At 33.9% G+C, this 22,104-nt stretch overlaps 1 protein-coding gene and 1 long non-coding RNA gene across 3 annotated transcripts in view; one reads left to right on the forward strand and one right to left on the reverse strand.

The window, feature by feature from the left end:
- LOC113491940 overlaps positions 1–22,104 on the forward strand; it is an 80,763-nt gene that overhangs the window by 27,810 nt on the left and 30,849 nt on the right. The gene's annotated exons all lie outside the window — the stretch shown is intronic.
- LOC113491939 lies at positions 18,645–21,487 on the reverse strand. 2 transcript variants are annotated; one of them, XR_003400467.1, is made up of 5 exons: positions 21,249–21,482; positions 20,459–20,508; positions 20,100–20,213; positions 19,550–19,708; positions 18,645–18,878 (listed from the first exon to the last, which is right to left on the reverse strand). XR_003400467.1 is itself a non-coding variant. In XM_026869154.1 (5 exons), exons 1-4 carry the CDS (start codon positions 21,260–21,262, stop codon positions 19,559–19,561), a joined length of 315 nt encoding a protein of 104 aa, XP_026724955.1. In that variant the 5' UTR covers positions 21,263–21,487; the 3' UTR covers positions 18,645–18,878; positions 19,550–19,558. The 2 variants fall into 2 exon arrangements, 1 of the variants encoding a protein (XP_026724955.1); XM_026869154.1 differs by having other exon boundaries at positions 19,550–19,695; positions 21,249–21,487.

Raw genomic sequence — 22,104 nt, forward strand, 5'->3', positions numbered from 1 at the left:
TTATTTCCTACCTCACTTTGGGTTGACACGGTTTGAAGGGCCATTTGAGGCAAATAAGTTTGATCGTCTGGGTCGATCTTAAGATACGATTGGAATTGCGCTTCTAATAGACTCTTTCGGTAATGCTGAAGACATTTTAGGTAATAGTTTGGACATTTAAATGTAAGGTTCGCTTCCAAAATGTATCTTAATGTTCTTAGTAAGCAGTATTCGAAGTGGAATTGTTCGTTTGATGTTCCCAGGTATTGCGATGTGTTGTATTGGAGTTTAGCTCGAACCCAATGGGTCTTCCTTTGCTGATGTAAGCAAACTAAGCTGGATCTAAATGTGCTTTGCAGTTTCGAGAGTTGGTATGTTCGGATACATTTATTGTTCAACTATTGGTCTTATACGAGTATGTTTGTAGTATATATTTAAAGATTGATGAGAAGTAAACTACAGCGTATTTTCAAATCATTTTTTTTTATTTCAAGTAGACTTTTTTCAGGCTCTGTCGAAGCGTTAATATGACTTTGGTCGATTCTAAAATGTGACACTTTTGAAGAAGAACCGATAAGAAATTTTTCTGTATAACTGGTCAATAGCACAAACTTAGCCTCAATGACGTTTAGACGTTTTTTTGCTTTGCTTCAGAAATGTTGAACGTACTATTGACGAATAGAAAAAAAATACTTACATTTTCATAAATTCTGGTTACAGAATTCAGTCTACAAACTTATAAAATTCCTCGTCTCCATCTTAAAATCTTTCCACAAGATAGTTGTAAAGATCGTTCGCTTAATTAAACCAACAAACGTCTCTGTAGAGAGAGACCTCAAACTTTCCTCTTTAGCGCTCGCACACATAACGTCCCTGAAGACCAAGTACCACCATTATCTTCACTTAATGCAACTTGCACGCAAATTCAGGCAAATTCAGGCCGACGTTTAATCGCCCAAGTTTGAAGAGCTCCTAAAGAGGGTAGGACCGCCAATAAGGACGATACAAGGATCTAACCCCTCACTAGACACTCTGATACAAGTTTCATGTAAATGCAAGATCATAAGTCTGGGTTAGGATGTTACACCGGCGTTAGTTTACTAGTGTGTCGAGTTTGAAGTTATATGTCGGTCTACTGTGTTATGAATCTTAATATGTAACCTTATTCAAAGTTGTTTTATTCGATATGAAAAAGGTTAAATAGGAAAATGATTAAATCATTAAAAACAGAAATATTTTTTTAATTAGTCTACTCATCAAAATGGGTTTAGAGTTTTTGGAACCGTGTGGAAATTTAAAAAAATACTGGTTTTTGATGTCTATAAATCTATAAACAGCCAGTATTCATGACTGGCTGTTTGTTACACGTTTAAGCACTGTAAGCAAACAAAAGATGTTCTTATTTCAAATTGTTTATTCCGTTCAGTAACATTATTATGTTAACGAATGTCATGTCATGCGTACGCGTGCCCTGATTGCGCCACTCTAAATTAATTCACAGTGAAACTTTTTAATTCGAATTACTCGTAACTTCTTGACGCTTGACGGGCTCATTAAATTTTACACCAGCGAGTTGAGACAAGTTCTCTTGGGTGTTTTATATCCTGTTACAGTTACTGCCTGGACCTTCAAGGGCATTTTAGGCTACACGACGAAGATTAAAACCTTTATGTTCTCGACCTATTTGAGATTTGAGTATTTAGTTACATGATTAATAAATAAAAGATTTTTGTTTTTGAATTGTTTGTTCAGTAAAGAATTTAATAGTTTTCCGGAGAAGTTTATAGCTTATAAGCAAACTACAGGCCACTTTTCCATTTTAAGCTTCAACTACTTTAAGTTGCTCCAAGAACCATGCTTAAAATGTTAAAATGATTGAATTACAATATTCTTCAATTTATTTAAAGTTGCAAATGGTGTTATATCTTTAGGGTACATTATTGTATGTCATTTATAAAATATTAAGACTATTTCTTTTCTTTAAAGTTAGCTTATTTTAATATCTATCTAATAGAAAAATTTGTGCTATGATTTTGATAACATAAAAGACACAAATTAAATGTATACCTAATTATAAATTCTTATTATTTTTTTAAATAGGAAAACAACATTAAAAATCCTGGTTGTATACTTTTTCTTAAAAAATTTCTTCGTGATGTCACTAGAAAGCCGAATTAAAAATAAGACCGTAACAATTCCTAATCCACACATGTTTAATTAGCACACACGATGTGAGCGCACAAACTTGCTAATAGACGTTAGTTAGCCTTAGAGCTTCAAAGTCTATTGTTATTGAATGTACACATAATTTCACTCTCAATCAACTCGGGCCTCCTCTGAAGGCCTTACGACGTCAAATGAGATGCTAATGCGAGATATGACGCTGCAAATCTTCGTATAAGGCGTACGGCTTTTGTTTTCTTAATGGCCAATGTTTTAATAGATTGGATTACCTTAAAGTACTTATTTCAACGACCACACGTGTAGAGGGACAATTTCGCGATAATACACCTTAAGTATTTGTGGTAAGGTCGATGTTATGTTGAAGTAATATGTTGGATTTCACAATACGTACTTGTGTACATGATTAAACTATAGAACCCCATTGAGCTTCAGACCTTAAGCGTTCCTCATGAGTAAGGAAGGAGGCAAGGAATTATGAGGAAGTCAATATACCGTTAGAGTTCAGAGGCAAAATTTATTTATAACAAGCAGTTTCCAACAATTAAGAAGGCTACTAGTTTTCGAATTCGACTTCGAAATAATTAAATTACTATTTACTAATATACACTCACAAAAATGGACTTCAAAAATTGCCAAGGCAAAATGGCCGTCCTCCACTCGTGCGTCGCGTCATAGTATTTTTTTCAATAGAAATGTACTCAATGCATTCATAATTTATAGTTATCTATTTGTAACACTGATAATAGGTAATGTAAAATTACCACTGTTTAATCTAATTAATTAGATAAATCAATTGGGTTGGCGTTCGTTTATTAGAAATACTGATTACACGTTTGTGTATCAATTTCAATCCATTCAATCCTCATTCACTTTAAGCTGCTTGTGGAAGCGATACGCAATATAAATGAATAGCGCTATCTCGCTTCCACAACGGCAACAGCCACGTTAGAAGAGTTCGTAGTACAGGCTTAGCTAATTTTGAGAATTATACTTAAACCTAATTACAATTAATTAACAGAATGACGGCCCGTCAAATACGTTTTGTGGAGTTTGAACGAACACGGTAATTTGAATAGGACTTCCAGGTATAATATTACTTAGTTCTCATATTAATTAAATAATTTGTACATTAAATTTTTACATAGGATTTTTGATATTTATTATTATGTGATATTGCGAGCAGATTTAATTTACTTTTTGTGTGGAAGCGAGATGGCGATCAACATAGGAAGCTTACGCAATTATTTGTCATCTTTGAAATATAACCTTAGATCAGACCTTAAGTCCGTGTAGGGTTCTAGCGTGGCTCAAAACAACTTTGAACAGTATCAAGTGTGATGGATTTCTCAATATGATTAAAATAAATAAAATTAACTTTGACACACACAAAATTCGAAAAACCATTTTGTGTTTCCCGGGATTCGAACTTACGACCTATAACTCTACTATCCGTACAATAAACAAAGAAGTTTACATTGTATTACAAACCCAGATTTTTTTTTAACTCCTCATACTCAATTATACTTCGAATAGTACCAGTGTATCGTAAAACAATAGTATTTCTCGTCTATAGCTTCTTGAAAGACATTTCTATTAGTAATGGAACCGACAAGTGCGATGTTGAGTGTGTTAGGAGTATCTACGTGAAGTTCCTTAATGTTTCTGACAAAATACGAACCAGGAAACGTCAGTATAAGGGCTGTCCGGCGATCACCAAACTCCTTTGTGAGATTTGTGGTCGCCGGACTAGCCCTTAAAAATCAGTAAATAAAATGTATTAATGCAGCAGAATATATCTTAGCCCAAAATCTGTCCAAGAGTGGGAAGGACTTATGATAATAAAAGGATCATTTGTGTTGTACGATTGTTATAATTGCAGCAGAAATACGTCGTCTTAGATATATCAGTATTCAAGGGGTACAGCATGGTTATATATGCATGAATGGCACATGAAGCGACACCTTACTAATAGTAGTGTCCCCGAGCTCGGCCCAGCCCCTTTTAGCTCCTTTCGTCCCCGGCCTCTTTTCGCTCTTTGAGTACGACTCCCAAAAAATTTCTTTAAAAACATTGATCAAATCATAAATAATTGTTAATCATAAACTGTATCTGTCGTTTAAAAAGCAGCAACTTCAACTTATCTGTAACCAAAAATAGTTCAAAAAATAATATATGTAACTGAAATCAAATAACAAAACAAAACTGAAATTTCGCTTCGATTTAATTTGTTCAAGTAATTCGAAGTTGACACTCTATTCCTGTATTAAGATCCATCACTACCTATGGCTGAAGATAAGTGTTGGCCGCGTGGGAAATACCTTCCGAGACATAACTTGCTACCTTATTGGGTATAATACCCGTTCGCATCCAACCGGTTCGTATCCGACCCGTATTATACCCGTACATCCGTTGCTCTGTAATTGAGCGTGTACTCAATTAAGTCTTTCAGACGACTCGATTGGCGCGGTGCAGCGGGTTAACGTGTTTTACTGTAAAGGATTGCGGGTTCCTTCATAATACAAATGTATGTGTGATTAGAATGTCTTTAGAGTAAATCTGTGCTTTTGATATTTATGCCGTCATCATTATTACATGAAATAAGTCTTATTGTTCATTACCTACTTGACTTAATTTTAATGGTGGGGGAAGTTTTAACTATGGAACGTTTTATGGTTTGAAAACAAATACAAAATTGAGGTTATCGTAATTTTTTCCGTAAAGTTGAAAGAATAATTCTTGATCCATCTTTGCCCCGTACCTACAGACTCAGATCGATGGACCTTTTATCTTACATGACTTACATTCGTTTTACTAGCCGAATGTAAACGTTGCGTCTGTTCAATTTGTTGCAACGATTGAGTTTTATTCAGGACCGGACTTGTTTTGCTGGAACAGCATACTTAACCAGTCCCGAAAGCTTCCCCGTTTCGAATTGTGACGGCGATGTTTTGTTTGCCTCCATTTTGAATTATTTGGCTTTGATGCAGTTCGTGGTCTTTTTTACAAAAATATACTATTTTGTAAAATAAAAGTGATGTTTTTTTTAATAAATCAATTCTTTTTAAATCACTCTTGTCCTATTGTAACACGGAACTTTTCACAGTTCATGAAGAATTTCTCAAAATGCTATCTTGTAAATATGGTTAAAAGCCCTGACAGTATGAATATACTAACTCCAAAACTGAGCTCGCGAGTGCAAACATAAATTATTAAAGTTCCCGTAAGTTAAGTATCTAGTAAGTTGACTTACTTACAAACATGTTAATTAAACGTAAAAGTCTCTCGCAATGAATATTTTAAAGAAGTATCGCTTACTTAATCTCCTCTCATCCTTTGTAGCACGCAATTAAATTTTTGTCAGATTTATAACAGCAATTTAATCTTGACGTTAACAGGCCAATGAAATATAATTAGGAGGGTAACATAATGGGAATATTTGCGCGTCACAGAGTAAATTCAGTGTTACAAAGGACGGCTACCAAGCAACGCAATAAAAACGTAATTTAAAGTTAGCCTGCCCTTAAATGGTTGACATAGGAGATGTTACATTAACGGAATCATTTTGACCTCTCCTTAACTGCGTTTCGCTAATTTTTGTTGAGTTTTTCGGGTGTTTTACTCTATTTGGTTTTTAATAAGTCATAACGTTCATCACCTCTACATACATTTTGAAACTAGGTACGTAAAGTAATTCGTTGAGGTAATCGACACTTTTAATTCAGTTACCGAAATTGCTTTTTTTTCTTTAATTTAAGTGTTTTTTAATTTAAACCTACATAATGAAATAAGAATAAGAATAATTTATTGTTTCACAGTTACAATTTTTATAACATTCATCAACAGTGGTCCCCAAGCTAAAGCTTGTATCTTGGGGGCCTGAGTGTTGGAGGTTCTTAAAACAGTTTCTTAGTAGGTGACCTTAATATGTAGACTTGTCATATTCGTAGGTATAATTTTCGACATGTAATGAATTATCCGTGCGATGTAACATTGTAATGGGCATCTAACATTACCAGCTCCAAATCATACTAGCTAACTAATAATGTTCGAATGCCCCACAGCAATTCATCAAATCCAAAATTTACAATAAATCAATTGAACCAGGCCCGAACCTTATTAATCCTTACTGATCAATATTTATTATCGGTCAAACGGCGGCCACAAACAAGTTGCCTGACAACCAAGATATACTGAAAGCACATACGTTTATCCAATTGCTCTGGACAGTTGCAATATCTGTGTGCGGTGTAGTTATAAATTAGTCTAAATTGAGACGGTAGGTAGTAGTGTCCAGGTGACATAATTCAATTAGATTGCTGGCCATTTGTTAGTCTGCCGACCGACGTCGTGAGTTATGTGCTCCCCCCAGGGTGTCCACACACGGATTGCATTTTGCAGTCAATTTTGAATGTGGAATGGAATCCGTTTTTCGACCATTCGTAGTATTCGTACGGCCTTCCTTCTTTTGTTTGCTCCTCCCGTACGCTAATAGGAATTTAATTGAAGCCCGATGGCGTTTGTTTTTCATTTTACTTTTCTGTAATCAAATTACCAACAATGTTGGCCGATAAGGGATTTTTTTTATTTGAATTTGGCACACAGATAAAGTAATTGGACCTTATTGATATTACTTTGCTAAGCGATCAATTCCATTGTAAGCTTTAAATCTTTTCTTGTGAATTGTTCCTTTCTGAATCGACAAAAAATTTTCATACATTAAATAAAATAGATACGAATTTCTTGATCAGCAAAACTGATACTCACTTTCAGCGTCCTTTCGATGGTGTAGATTTATTTGACCTAAACAACTCGTGCATACAATGCTTTGTATCCGATCCCGTATTCAATATGTTACATCAACCAGTAAGTACATTTACCTGTTATTACTTACCCAGCCATTTAGCAGTAATTAGGTCGTGGAAGACAAATGACAGTCGCGTTGGAATATTGATATTCAATGGAAATGCAATCCCTGAATTAGAGGATTAAACAATTATGGAAAATAATCTTTTTTGTTGTTGTAGTGATGATGTTAAAGATTTAAATTTAAATAAACCTTGTTTCATTGGTTCATCATCAGCCTGTTCTATTATAGTATATAATATTATTAATATCCATAAATAGCTTAATTTAAACAACGAACGAATAAAAGCTTTAATCTCTTTTGCAGATAATTTATTAATTAATGTTTAAATTGAATTATTTCAACTAAAATATTGATTGATTATTATTAATTGAATCATCAATATAGGATAACGTTAAAACATCAACATGTATTTTCAGAGTTGCATTACGGATATTACGATCGGCAGCGGATTTTACAAAAGCAAAAATTAATAATATAAAATAAAAAAGCTGGCGTATTTTCATATTTGGAAATGAAAAAAAAAGTGTCGTTTCGAAATTGACAGCTCGTCAATTACTAAATAAAACCAAAAAGTATTAATAAGCCATAGCGGAAAAAGAAAAAAAACACAAAACAATTACCTACCTATGTTCATTAAAAACCACAGAAAATAATTAAACCTCAAAAGCAAGTAATGCATATTTTTAAATAGGCAAAATTCCACATTGTCCATTCAATAAATATTCGCGTCGCGTCCAACCACCATTACTGTAATAAAATGTTATTCTGAACGCATTATGTTCGGTTAACAACATTATTCATGAGTTTCGAGGGCAGCTACGATTTAAATTACTATTAATTGAAACTGTACAAATGTATGTGAATATAATTATATAGGTATAGTACTAATCCCCATTAAATTTGGTTCGATGAGTTTTGAAAGGAAATGAGGAAATGAGAATGTATGATATTTTGAATAAGTTAAAGATTTTTGACATTGTGCGCTTTTGAAAATCTGCGCCTTTGACTATGTGCACTGTTGACAATTTGCGCTTTTGACGCTATTTTCCTAAACCCACCCGACTTCTTTGGTTCATTTAAGGTTGTTTTTTTTGTGAATTTTAATGTATATTGCGTCATCATAATGTATTTTACATGTTTGCAAAATTGTATGGCTAATACTTATTTATCATTAAATAACATGTTACTAATCACGGCTGAATTAAATTAAACACGCTGTATCTGTTTGCAAACAGATTTGGTCCATTAACACCCATTATTTGCTTTCAAAGTGAACGAATACAAACACAAAAGTAAAACAAAATTTGCCTTATAAAGTCAACTGAAAAGCAATAATCCATGCAAACAAATTTATCATATTTCATTGAACGATTCGGAAAATATGAAGAAATCATAATTTTCAATAGCAAATACTCTTGATTCCCAACAATGGAGGGAACCGATAAATGATCGGATTCCAGCGACGCGATTCCATTTCAAGGCTTTGCATTTAAATCAGAAGCACCGTGGATGCAGTTTCCATATTTTTCGGAAATACCTATGCGAAATCCTAACGTGTATTACGTTTTGATTTCCAGATAACTTTATGCAATTTTGAATCTTGGGTGTAGAGAGATAATACTCAATTTACATTGGTATCGGTTAATAATTTTTGTGGAATGTTTATGGCGTTGTATAATTTCATTAGGTTTGTTTGGATAAGGTTTTGACATGGTTTCCATTATCATGAGTTACAATTACAGGTGTAATCCATATCCAATTTTTTTATTTGATCAATTTTTATTGATATTTTTTTTTGCCCGTCCTCTGAATTTTCAAAGCATACAAATATTTTTTTTAACTCCCGCACTGGAAATGAAATCCTTTTGTACACAGGGGGTTTCACAATGTGTATGAAGGAGCGGGACCCCGCCTTACCTAAAAAGGGGTAAGTCACAAACCCAGACACAGAATAAGCATTCGTTATATTCAATTGAATCCGTGACACATCGCACAGTGGACTTAGCGTGGTGACCTAACACCTGAAGTACAATACCTACATATCGATATAAACAAATTTACTTCCATTATATTCTGCGTCTATTATCATATTCATCAATTGCAGCTTTTAAAGCGAACAATTTCCTTATCATATTGAATTTATATAATAATTTAATATATAATTTATTGTTTCATAAGTAACAATTTTGATTACATAAGCCGACAGTCGCCAAACTAAGTTGAAACTTGTATCTTGGGGGCCTGAGTGGTGGTACTTGGTTCTTAAATTTCATTCTTAGTTGGTAAAGTAAGAAAAAGGAAGCCAAAACCGCATAGGTGATTCGATCACAGGTTAAGCTATGCTTGACGCGGATGGTCCGTAGATGGGTGACTATCTTTGTCATAACGAGTTCCTCTGAGTTTCGGAAGGCACGTTAAATTGTGGGTCCCGGATGTTATTCCTACATCTTTGACAGTCGTTACAGGTAGTCAGAAGCTTGAAAAAGTCTGACAGCCAGTCTAACCAAGGGGTATCGAGTTGCCCAGGTAACTGGGTTAAGGAGGTCAGATAGGCAGTCGCTCCTTGTAAAACACTGGTACTTAGCTGAAACCGGTTGGACTGGTAGCCGACCCCAACATAGTTGGGAAAAGGCTAGGCCAATGATGAGTTGGTAAAGTAAGACTAAAATGTACAGAGTGTAAAAACTAATCACTTAGCAACGTCTAAAACGAATTCTGACCATTGCGTTCTTGCATACAATACTCAAAAAGACGAGAAAAGAGATCAGCCAAAAATATTTCAGTTTATTAAAAATCAAACGCCAAAACAGGGGTAGACAAGTGATATACCATTATCATTTAATGTGGGTCCACATTTCAACGTGCTCAGGTGGTCCGGCCGCCTGCCATTAACAACTCCCCACTTTTACGTGAACATCATAAGTTTAGTATATTGTGTTCGGAACGTTTCACAGCTTCCATTAATCAAGCTGCGGCAATCGTATTGATTGATAGCTGAACGCCTCATTACCTGAACATTTAGCTGTTTTAAAGTTTGGTAAGATTGAGAATGAAAGTCGTTTATATAATTTGTTTTATGATTACGTTTTTTTTTGTAAATTGTGGGGTTTTATCGGCATATAGAAAAAAGAACTGTCGTTGTGCGAGAAAAAGTCAAGCTCAAATCGAAATATTTTGTAATTCTGGTTCAAATAATAAGTTTTTAGTTTTCCGTACCCGAATATTAAAAACGAAACCCTAATACTATCTAAAATCATCAGATCAACAGAAAAATAAATACAGTTTCCCAGTGTTTGTCGTCTATATATTTAAATCCTTTTTCCTTAACTTATCCACCAGTATACATTAAAAACACTGAAGATAACGCTGAATCAAAACTTATTTAGTCAAAAGAAGAGCAAAGAAACAGCTCGGTAAAACATTTCCATAGAATATTTAGGTAAAGAAAGATTGAAACAACACGATTGGTTACCAAATTATAATCTACTGTAAAAGCAGGATCAAAGGTTGAACAAAATGTTAATTATTTTCTTATAATTCACAAACCCTTTTTTATTCGGCCTTACATAAATTTTAAATCTCGTGAAATTTTATGTTTTTTCCTGCTCCATGTTTTTCGTTGCTTAGTAATAATAAGGTTATTTTTGGTTTGCGGAAAAGAGGAAAAAACATGTTTATAAGAGCTTTTATATCCTGTAAAGGTCATTTAGTATGAAAGCCTTACTAGTTAGCCTTTGGGTAAGATTAAAGAAAATATCGCGCTTGGTTTAAAGACTTTTAGGGTTTCGCGCTCAAAGGGTTATAACGGATCCATATTACTGAGACTACCTGCCCGACTGGATCTCATGAACCGAAACATCTAGATAGTTTTAACACAGATGAAGTAGTTCTATTGCCTGGCAACTGGTGTCATAAATGTGCTGGATGATTTATGCAAATTTGCTTTTTTAGTCAACCTCCTTGATCAAAACCCTTAGTGTTGCGAATCCGTCGCGCAAATGACCAGTCTTACTTCTTTGGGTTTTACTTTCTTGCATTCTAAATTACGTATTTAAAAGACATCTCGTAAAACTTTAAGCCTTTCAATGCACTGTCAGTCGCTTGTACGCTCAGGAAACGCAAACATAAAATTACGAAGATAAATACGCACGGGAATTCTACACTAGTTAGACTAAAACCAAAAGTTCAGAAAACCATCACGAACCAAAACTTGAAAACACTATATCCTAATTAATTTTACTGATAACATAAAGTACATTATTTTTTATTTTTACTACCAGCCAATCAACATAATTATTTGTCTCATTAAGGAAAATGTTCCTGTACCTAGAGAAGTACAGAGTTTTCTCTTCACCTATTAATACACCTACAGCATACAGATTTATTCCGACTCAATGATGTGCCAATTAATCAACGAGTCACACAGATAAAGTTGAAATGAATTGAGGTTTAAAAATCCACCGATATGTATGCGGACTTTGAGGTTATTCGTTTTTAATTTTATTGCTCGGCTCTCGCATACAGGGTGTACTTTTTATTTGTTTTTCATCTCTTAATTGTTAAGCACTCGCTTTTGATTACTCCGTGGTTGAATAGACTTGTAATATTTTACGCTGAAGTTAATATCGATCTTCTTTTGTTCTGTTTCGACTTGACAAGTTTTCATTTTATGTACGTACAACTTGAAGTTGGGCTGTATTTAGGTAGCAAGGTACTAATGATAATACATGAGTAAGTTACACATTGTGTAGTGTCAGTAAGCCAACATTTTTATTTAAAAAAGAACATCGTTTAAACAGTGCTAGTTTGTCTAACCGGCTTCGAACAATATCCCCAGCGTACACTTGTACAAAGTTGGCCATAGTTTAATTTCACGTATCCACTTGCGTCAGTGGGTTTCGGTACAACTTTGTAATAAATGCTCCTTGTTTTTCGGCCAGCTGTCGAAGCTGAGTGTGCAACACCTGTGCCTCTACCTTATCACGAGTTCGTATGAATAAATCAACGTAGCCAGAGTGAACAGAAACAACGTACGTAGAATGTTGCGAAAGATGGAACTAATGTTACGAGCGTTTTAGTTTTAATTAAACTTAAACTTGTTTTATAGCAAACATTTTTAAACCCGCTGCTTATTAAAAGGCAAAGTAATGAGAGGAAACTTGTACAAATAATGCTGGACAAATAAAGCAAGAACGTTGTAATAAAATTTGTTCACTTTTTGAATTAATTTTGTTTTTTTTTTATGTTTGTACGATTACCACCAAACAAACGCATAGTTTCATAATTTCATTAAATATTTTTTCAGTAAAGTCACCGGGTATCTGAGACTTGCGATGCCGCCTGGAAGCCTTAGAAACACAATTTATGGCACCATAGTATAGTTATTATATATTTGTTTTAGCTGACTCCGATTATATCAAAAAGGGTTCTCATCCAATCTCATGAATCTATGTAAATGTTTTGGAATCCATGAATCATTCATTTTCTTACATTGCAAGATTGATTTTGACTAATGCGGTCTCAACTGTTTTCTGTGGTATTTTATTGTACTTATTGTTGATATATTGATGTAATAAGAAGTTTTTTTGTTATATATTATTGAACATTGAACGTGAGTTATTTTAGAATTTTTTACTTAGACACACACACTTACAAGAAAAGTAAGAGCCTTACCTCTTAACTTTCTTAACCCACCATGCAAAAAGCGGCGTGTTACAAGTTTCACCACTGTGTGCATGCCTGTTCATTCGGCTGTTACAACGTAGGCTCTGCGACAGATAAATCTATTTGGATGCCATTTTTTATTTGAAAGAGTTTTTTCAGCTATGGAGCTTAAAAATATTCGAACAAAATCATGAACACTTTATTAAGAGGGTTGTTTAAAATTTCGACCGTCACGTGTGAGTTTATTTTGGACGAAAACTTTTTCAAATCTACTCGCGCACTGAGGAATTTAATCTTTGTAGTTTCCCGAACATTCATGTCACAGGTACAAAAACATCCAGACTCAGGACAAGTCGTTTCGTGGATCACACAAACGCTTGTTATACGCGTGGATCGAACCCGCAACACCCCGCGCATCGTTGGTTTGGCGCGGTGACCTTTTGTGACAGAGCCTAAAATATTTTTTAATGTATTCTATAGTATAAAATATAACTAGAAATTAAACTAACAATTGGCTGAAAATAAAACCTCTTAAAACACATTCATACTTACTTCGTTGAATGCATAATTCATGTGAAACTCGGCAGCTACAGGCGCTAGTAGTTACAATTGTGAAGCCATTTGCAGCTAAAGCTCAGAAAAGGATTTATAAATGAGGTTTTCATAACACAAGGTATAGTACTGACATGAGTTGTGTTGGCTACTAAAGTCACAAGCAAGAAAAGCATTGGCTTATTTCATGATTGTACGGTTCCGGAGCTAATATATTGTAACATTTTAAAATTAATAACTGGCAACACTTGAAATATTTGGGTAGTTGAAAAGGTTAAAAAAAAACTAGATACTTTAATTTGGGTCAAGTAATGCGAATGTAAGAGTTATTTGAATGTGTCTCAGTTTACACAAGAATGTGAAAAAAAATTGAACATAAGTGTTTATCTTAAAGAGTTGTTACATCTTTCATAAAGCTAACAGAAAAGAACATTAAAGCAATTCCCAGTAAATTTACGGTAACATCTTAATACGATCCATTTCTACGCTTTATCTTCGGACGCCTCCGGTTATTTTCCCTTCAAATTTAATTTTGTCGGGCGCTAGTAATCCCGACTTTTGCCGAGTCCCGCTGAGTCCATGTTTACATCAAGTACACATGGACTCCTGACCAATGCGTTCATATTTTGTGACTTTAATTACGTGACTAATAAGAACGATTGTACACCAAACATGTGTATTTTTGTTACTCAGAAGTTTGTGAGAATGTAAGAATTAAATAGGACCTTCGTTGTTTCTGACATGGATTTTATACTGCATTGTAATTAGCTATTTTTATGAATTTAAGAACAAAAATAAGAGGATTTATAATTACACGTTTTACATTTGGTACATATATTTTAGGCTCCGATTCTAGTGTGTTTGTCAAACACCCACGAAAATTAAAGTCTCCTAGCGACTATTCCTAAACTCTTACTGAAAAAACATGCACGAAATGTAGACAGTAACGAGTCATCAAAGAAGAAAATCAACCGTATATTTCCGTTGCGTCATACACGATAGCATAGAGTTGTGTCCGTTTATTTGTATAAGACCGTAACTGTCAGACAAGTCGCGAAATATAAAGGTAACTAAATGAGTCGCGATGAAATTTTAACTTGTTTAAGCGTAGACGAACTGGAGGGCTTTTTGTCGAGTAATTATTTAATTAGCTCCAGTACCAAAATGTGTGGACTAACAAAGCATCTCTTGGCCGGGGGCGGTTTAAATGTTAATTCTTCATGCTTCATAATGCGGTGTATTGTCTGAGTGTCGTTGTCTACATTTACATTGTTTCTATCTGACTTTTAAGCGTTGTGAAGATTTTATTTATTGCTTAGTTATTTTCTTCTTCTTCTATCTTCTTCTAGGTATAAGAGTTTTGGACAGAATTTCTATTGATTGATTGATTCTCCGTCGGATATTTCAAATACAGTACAATATTTTGCTGTACAGTCAGCGCCAAAAGTCGATGAACAGAATCAACTTTACAAAACAGCTGTTCACAATAAAATGCCATAAGTTATAGTCGCAACTGGGAAACAAAATAGAATGTACACCAGAAATTTACAAAAGTCGCTAAACACGAGTATTTCAAAAGTATCTGTGCACTAGTATTCCTAATGTCGCTGAACATCATTCTATCAAAAGTCACTAAACAGCAGAAAAAACAAAATTAGGCTAACAAAGTATATTTTTAATGTTGCCGTGACTGTGTTAATGTACCTACTTTTGACGCTTATGTTGTTGAGCTACTTTTGGGACAGTGCTTGCTGTATCTATATCAATACAATTTATAACTTTAAAAATGCTGGACCGATTTTGATACAATTTGAATGGAGTGACATTTAAAAACATGGATATTTAGAATTTTTAATCCATAATTTTTTTGTAAAATATTAAAATAATATAAAAAATATATTTTTAATTAAATTTATTATTTCACATATTTAATTTATTACTTTTAATAATTCCAATGAAAATATTTTAGATATTGTTAACGATTGGGCGTTGCTAAGGGCGCTCCGTCTTTTATAGCGGACTGCTTGTCAAATCCCAGGTTCGAAAGAGGTTTCACTAAGGATCTTGAAGGAGGTTTCACTTTGAGAAGAAGGTTTCGTTAACAATATCTAAAATATTTTCATTGGAATTATTAAAAGTAATAAATTAAATATGTGAAATAATAAATTTAATTAAAAATATATTTTTTATATTATTTTAATATTTTACAAAAAAATTATGGATTAAAAATTCTAAATATCCATGTTTTTAAATGTCACTCCATTCAAATTGTATCAAAATCGGTCCAGCATTTTTAAAGTTATAAATTGTATTGATATAGATACAGCAAGCACTGTCCCAAAAGTAGCTCAACAACATAAGCGTCAAAAGTAGGTACATTAACACAGTCACGGCAACATTAAAAATATACTTTGTTAGCCTAATTTTGTTTTATCTGCTGTTTAGTGACTTTTGATAGAATGATGTTCAGCGACATTAGGAATACTAGTGCACAGAAACTTTTGAAATACTCGTGTTTAGCGACTTTTGTAAATTTTCTGGTGTACATTCTATTTTGTTTCCCAGTTGCGACTATAACTTATGGCATTTTATTGTGAACAGCTGTTTTGTAAAGTTGATTCTGTTCATCGACTTTTGGCGCTGACTGTACATTTTTTGCTGTAAATCTTAAGATTTTTTCAGATAAAATAAAGGTACGCTTACTAAATTTAAAAAAAATAGGTCTTTCTTTAAAAAAACCTTATTTTATAAGCAAAAAATGTAACATGAATCTTGGCCCTTTCGTAAAAGTATTTAGCATTTTAATTGGTCATCTTTTTAGTCGTCGACGCTTGTGCATTTTTCATTATAAAGGCTACAAATATTTACATAATCATGTTTCTATTAAAATGCTTTACTTTGAGATGTTTCTCACTAGAGTTGTTCCCAATTAACATTACTGAAATAAAACTATATAATAACAAAACTGCGACACTAAGGATTTCGTAGAAAAAGGTAAAGGAAAACAGATAAAAAAATATATGGTAATTTCTGTTCATAACGGTAAATAAATGCGTCAGCGGTGGTTATGTCAGCTGTATAACTATCACTTTTCATTATTTACCGCCTGGTCACAAACGGACATACGGCAAAGCTTCAGGAATAGGGTTTCGTTTTGACTCTGGTTAAGAAACCCTAAAAATAAGTACCATCCAAACAAATTGCATTAGATTTCATGAATAGTGAAATAAAACGTAAAGGATTTTGTTTTTATAGAGATTCTTAATGAAATCTTAGTGAATAAGTCTTTTCTTCGAACCTTTTCAGATAAGTGGATTTATTTACAAATAGATTATCTTTAAATAGACGACTTTGTTGGAATATCAACAAGAAAATCAGTAGTAGGATTTATATTTGGTTTATTCATAATTTTATTTTGAGTCTGCTTAAAACGGCTGGAATAACAATCAATTGTCTAGTTTTGAAAATAACCTTCGACCTTCTGAGTCCTATTACTTTTACACTGCCCAAACAAGTAGGTATAACGCTATAGCTCTATGTATGTTTCTATAAAAATATCAAACGTCCGAATACCTAACCCGATTAAGACATAGATCAAGACGTAAGGATATTACTTGGATCCTTATAGCTCAGCAATTTTATTTTTCTTATCCTATTTGTCCGGAACCCAAAGTATCTGGAGCTCGATTCGAACATGACCGGATTTTTACATTTATTTACAATTCTGAATAATTACATTTTTTCATTGAAGACCCCGATAATTATTCAATTCTGTCTATTAACCCATACTGTAGATAAGACATACACTGAAGGTGCTATTGAATTTAATGGCACGCACGGCACTATCATTACGAGCCGCTCATCCGCGAAGATCCCAAACCCTATTAGATCTGTAGACTTACCACCGAGTATTAAACTAAGACACTATCAATTGAGGAAGCGAGACGCCGCTCTATACTGTGTTGTGCGCTGTCCCGCTTACACAACGAGACTAGTATTACTATAAGGGAAGGTGGTAGAATCCATGGAGGTCGTATTCCACCATTACACTGATAGTCAACGTTTTTTGGTATCTAGGTGTAGTTTCTTTAATAACCTCCTTGTCGTAACGTTCGATTAGATTATATTGAGTCTGCCATCTGTTTTCTTCAATTATGTCTTTATTCACCTGGTTTGGCAAAAAAGTTGGTTTTCCATGACTCAGCGTTAAGGAAATTCAATATTCGTGTAATTTAGTCGCTGAAAACTGATATTACAATAACTTCTGATCTTTATATTAAATACAGTCTTACACAGTAAGTGGGAGATATGGAGTCGAGATACGTAGAGACTCATTAGAAAAGAGACAGTCGGTAAGTTTAGAAGCAAACTGCAAAATGAATGTTAGTTAAACCTGTTAGCATAGTGGCCCTGAACGTTAAACTGGTGTGTTCGATTCTCACCCAGGACAAGACCAGATGGCGGATTAGATTGCGCTGTGTGAAAGATGTGGAAATATGCCCTAACACTGTATGTATTATGAATCACTGTTGCAATTCCATGGTGTACAATAAAGAATATTCTATTCTATAGTAGAGTATTAGTAGTTAATTAGGGAGATTATATTAGAGTATTAGGAAATAAAGCACACAATGATTATCTAGCAAAAGGAACTACTAATCGCTATTTAATACTGGAGTACATCCCTTTTTAGATAATAGTTTCGAGACACACATTGGATAGCTTTAATTTTATAGCTTTATTTATAGCAAAGCAATAAACCTTTTCATAAACTTTATGTAATTTCGTCGTAAATGCTTTGTACATTGAACCGAAGTGCCAATTGTATGATAGAGGATATCCTTAGTTTAAACGATAGGAAATTATATGTGGAACTAACGTGGGTTGGTACTGGTTTTATTAATGTTGCTTGGAGATGAATATAGGTCCTAGTTAATAAACAGGGTGTTGTAAGTCACTGTCGTGGTTTGTCTGTCAAATTCAAACATGGTACGCGTATTTGAAACTAAATCTTATTGGATCGGGATTACATGTTGTTCGTATGAAATGTTCAATAAATATTTTCAAATTAAAATAATAAAATTCACTGTCAATCAATGACTTTGCCATTCAAATTAAAATAAACGGGGCGATACCTAATCTTTAAACAATTTCAAGATAAAAACTAAAATCAGGATTACGATGCTGGACATTCACTTAGATTGTCTATTGGCCTAAAAGCTTAGTCTAGAAAATTCCACAAAATGACGAACAGAATCACCATGGTCAGTCTAAGAAGCAGTGCGGTGTTGGGACAAAACGCTGACCGCACGGGCAGGTTCCATGGGGCCCAGGGTAGAGAATCGTGAAAGGATTTGGGGAGCCTTTACCTAGCAGTGAGGTGGATAAAAAAATAGTGTTAAACTTCAAATTTTATTCAAGAAGACCAATGTATATCTTCACACGCAGTGACTTACTTTTTCAACGCGTAAATTCGACGCAAATGTGAGAATCGTAAGGTTTATTTCTCTTCATTTTCTATAATCGGAGACCACTTGCAATGTTATAAAAGACTCACGAACCTTGAAAATACGATTGTATTCTCCACTTACTTCTCAATTTTTGCTTCAATACACCAAACTGTTCTTCAGCTCTGAAAATAAGTTGATTCTTATTTTTTATGTGCCATTACTTATATTATTTGAGTAAAGTAAAACTTTAGAAAGGGTAAGCTAAAGAAAATGACTTTAATATCAATAAGGTGTGCTGCAAACTGATCTAAAATCACGAGGAACGATTATAAAGAATAAATAAATAAACAATGGGTAAAGGAAACACTTGGATTTGAAAATTTATATTTCATACTTACAATTAAATATTAAAATAATAGTAGCACGTTTTGAATGTTTAAATACAATACAGCACCTGTATTCACCCACCCTTTACCGTTTCCCAAAAGCCATTGCTGAGAAAGTACAAACTTCGCAACAAACTCCCCCAGCAGTATGCTGTCATATTTAGAAAAGGGGGGAAAGAAATTATAGCTAGTCCGCCTTTTGTGACGGCGGTCATCTTCGACCGGTTTTATCAAACATAGCCATGAACACTCGAACTTTCGGACCCGTCACTTTTGAGTCAGAGATACAAAAAGAAACGTGATGAATTACAATGCATAGCTACGTACCAGCCAAACGCGACAGTCGTTACACGATGATTCTGGTTTATTCATTCAAAATTTGACCCTTTCTTCCCCTAAGGAAACAGGGATTCATGAAGATTCCTTACTAAATCAAAAAAAGAGGTTAATAGGAAATGTTTCCATACATTCGCCTCTTAGCAGTGTCTCCGTCGCAGGCGCGGCGGTGGCGCGTTCTGCGACTGTTGCCGAATACACGCCCCCGGCCGCTTCCTGGTCGCGCCGCCCTCCGGCTCAACCCGCACTATTGAGAACTCCAGGCATTGCTCCACAGCTGGTCAACGATGCTGCACGTCAGTAACAACTATTTACTATTTCAACTTATACGATTTAAGGTGGTTGTATCAGTCAGTATCGAAAGCTCTAGCGCGGTAGACGCGGTTTAACATTGGTAGTATACGAATAGTAGCGTATAATCCAATAAATTAAAATAACTCAAAAAAAATTGTTAAAGGAACAATTATACCAGCCTGTAAACATTACAGAGATCTCTTCACATGGAGAAGGCATTAATCACAGCGATTGCTCACAGTGGTTTCGTAATACCAGAATTTCGCCGCAAGGAAACCATGGATGGTAAATCCATGGTCTCGAGCACATAAACCAAAAGTGACCTGCATTCAATTGCCTAGTAGTAGTTTATTCTTTAATGTTATCAAATATTGCATAAGTACTAACCATACACGATAGGAACGAATACAATGACCACGCTGCCGATGAAAACTCGTAGGATTGCATTATGTGCCTCATCTTTTTCGTATAAACTCAAGTCTTTGAGATAGCAAGCCAACCCTAAAAGAGTAAGAAGTTATAAATAAATATAATAGAATCCTTGGAGTCCTAGAAAACTTTGAAAGATTAAAGGAAAAATGGAAATGCAAATCCTGGTTTCTGAAAAGATGTGCAACTTAATATACTCGTATTTAGAAATGAAACGGCGCAATAAAAGGCGTAGCGCGGCGCCTCATTTCCAAAGCTGCAAGAGTATGAAGTATTTGTAGGTCTCTAGGATGTAGGAGCTACTTAAGTAAGCTTACCAGTTCCAAACATAAGGGTACCAAGTAATAGAGAAGAAAATGATAACACGCTGAAAAAAAAGAGAAAATCTTTAAAATTTCGGTAAACATAGCCGATATAATAAATCAAATTTCAGTCTTATGCCATTGTTTTAAAGACGCTTTTAATTTTCAACAATATTCTTTCGAAATAAGTCGAAGATTTGCTTGGTTTTCTTCCAAGAATCCGTAGCAATAGAAGTCAAGCAATAACATAATATCTGGATTTTATCCTATACTGTTTAGTTTGAAAATAAAAAGAGCATACGAGTTGAACGTTTGATTTCAGAATTTTATACAGACGGAAGTATAATATTTGTAGATGAAAAAAAAAATTCAGATTTCATTTTTACATGTTTATATAAACTCTTACACTGTAGCATTTTATTAGAATGTGAGCATTATTGTCAAAAAGATTTAGACTCGAAAATACTGAAAGTTCGAGAGATCAAACTAGAATTATGTACAGATTTTGCAATAGTATTTATTTAGAAAATGTTCTTATTATGAACAATACATAATAATTTCACTCTACCTATCCAGTTATTTTCCTAAAGATTTTTCAAAAACCGATTTGACAATACAATAAATTTTCCCATAGCAGCACGTGTAACGTACGTTCGCAAAAAATAATGGTAAAAAAACATTGTCAACAAATATTATTTCGCCTTTAAAAGTACAACAGCCGAAATAAATAAAATCCGGCCAAAATGTAAGTGACAAGACCAATATTGCTAAGCCTATTCCAATCAAGTATACAAACAATACGTACCTAAGTCTAACCATTATTCCAACAGTATTTGTTTTAACCAACACAGTAAACACTTTCTGAAAATGTTGAAAAAAATCATAAAAAAAACAATGTCAAGTGACAACTGGATGAAGGATGGAATACAGATTAAAAAAATGTATTTCGCAATGTTCTTAAATAGGTTTGTTTTGTGCCTAGGTTTTGGTAAACTGTTGTCAAATTATAGTCTTAATTAGATTTTAATATTTTACAGGAACAGTATATAAATCTAGTTTTCTATTTATTGTAGTACTAGCTGTTGCCCGCGACTTCGTCCCCGTGGGTAGAAGATATAAGTTATGATTTATACCTGCCCTGTTTTTTTCACATTTTCCATTGTATCTTCGCTCCTATTAGTCGCAGCGTGATGGTTTATAGCCTAAAGCCTTCCTCGATGAATGGTCTATTCAACACAAAAAGAATTTTTCAATTTGGACGAGTAGTTTCTGAGATTAGCGCGTTCAATCAAACAAACAAAATCTTCAGCTTTATATATTAGTATAGATGATATAGAAAAATTGTGATACGCAATCTAATAAACAAAAGTAACATAGAGTTCGATATTTACAAACAATGGAAACTGACAATGGACAATGAACACTGCTATAGTGGGTACTTGGAAATACATTTTTCAATTCCGCCAAATAAAGTAAAATTATTTATTTACCTTTATCTTCTTTTACAATTCACGTAATCCTATTAAAAACAGCTTTTAAATATAGGGCAAAATAAAAAAAGAACTGCAAAAAATATAAAAATCTTATTTCAGCTTCGCCACACATAATATTAGTTTCTAAAAAACCCACAAACTTTGTTCTTTCGCTTTTCTTTTCTTTAT

The sequence above is a fragment of the Trichoplusia ni genome, chromosome 3 (assembly GCF_003590095.1).
Source record: "Trichoplusia ni isolate ovarian cell line Hi5 chromosome 3, tn1, whole genome shotgun sequence".
Lineage (NCBI taxonomy): Eukaryota > Metazoa > Arthropoda > Insecta > Lepidoptera > Noctuidae > Trichoplusia > Trichoplusia ni.

Bases quoted from the DNA above. Each gene is read 5' to 3' on its own strand.
- LOC113491939 (XM_026869154.1), bottom strand. The intron at 20,214-20,458 runs GTAAGCTTACTT...TTACTCTTTTAG, and splicing joins TACCCTTATGTTTGGAACTG to GGTTGGCTTGCTATCTCAAA. The intron at 19,696-20,099 runs GTTAGTACTTAT...ATCGTTGACCAG, and splicing joins ATTCGTTCCTATCGTGTATG to CTGTGGAGCAATGCCTGGAG.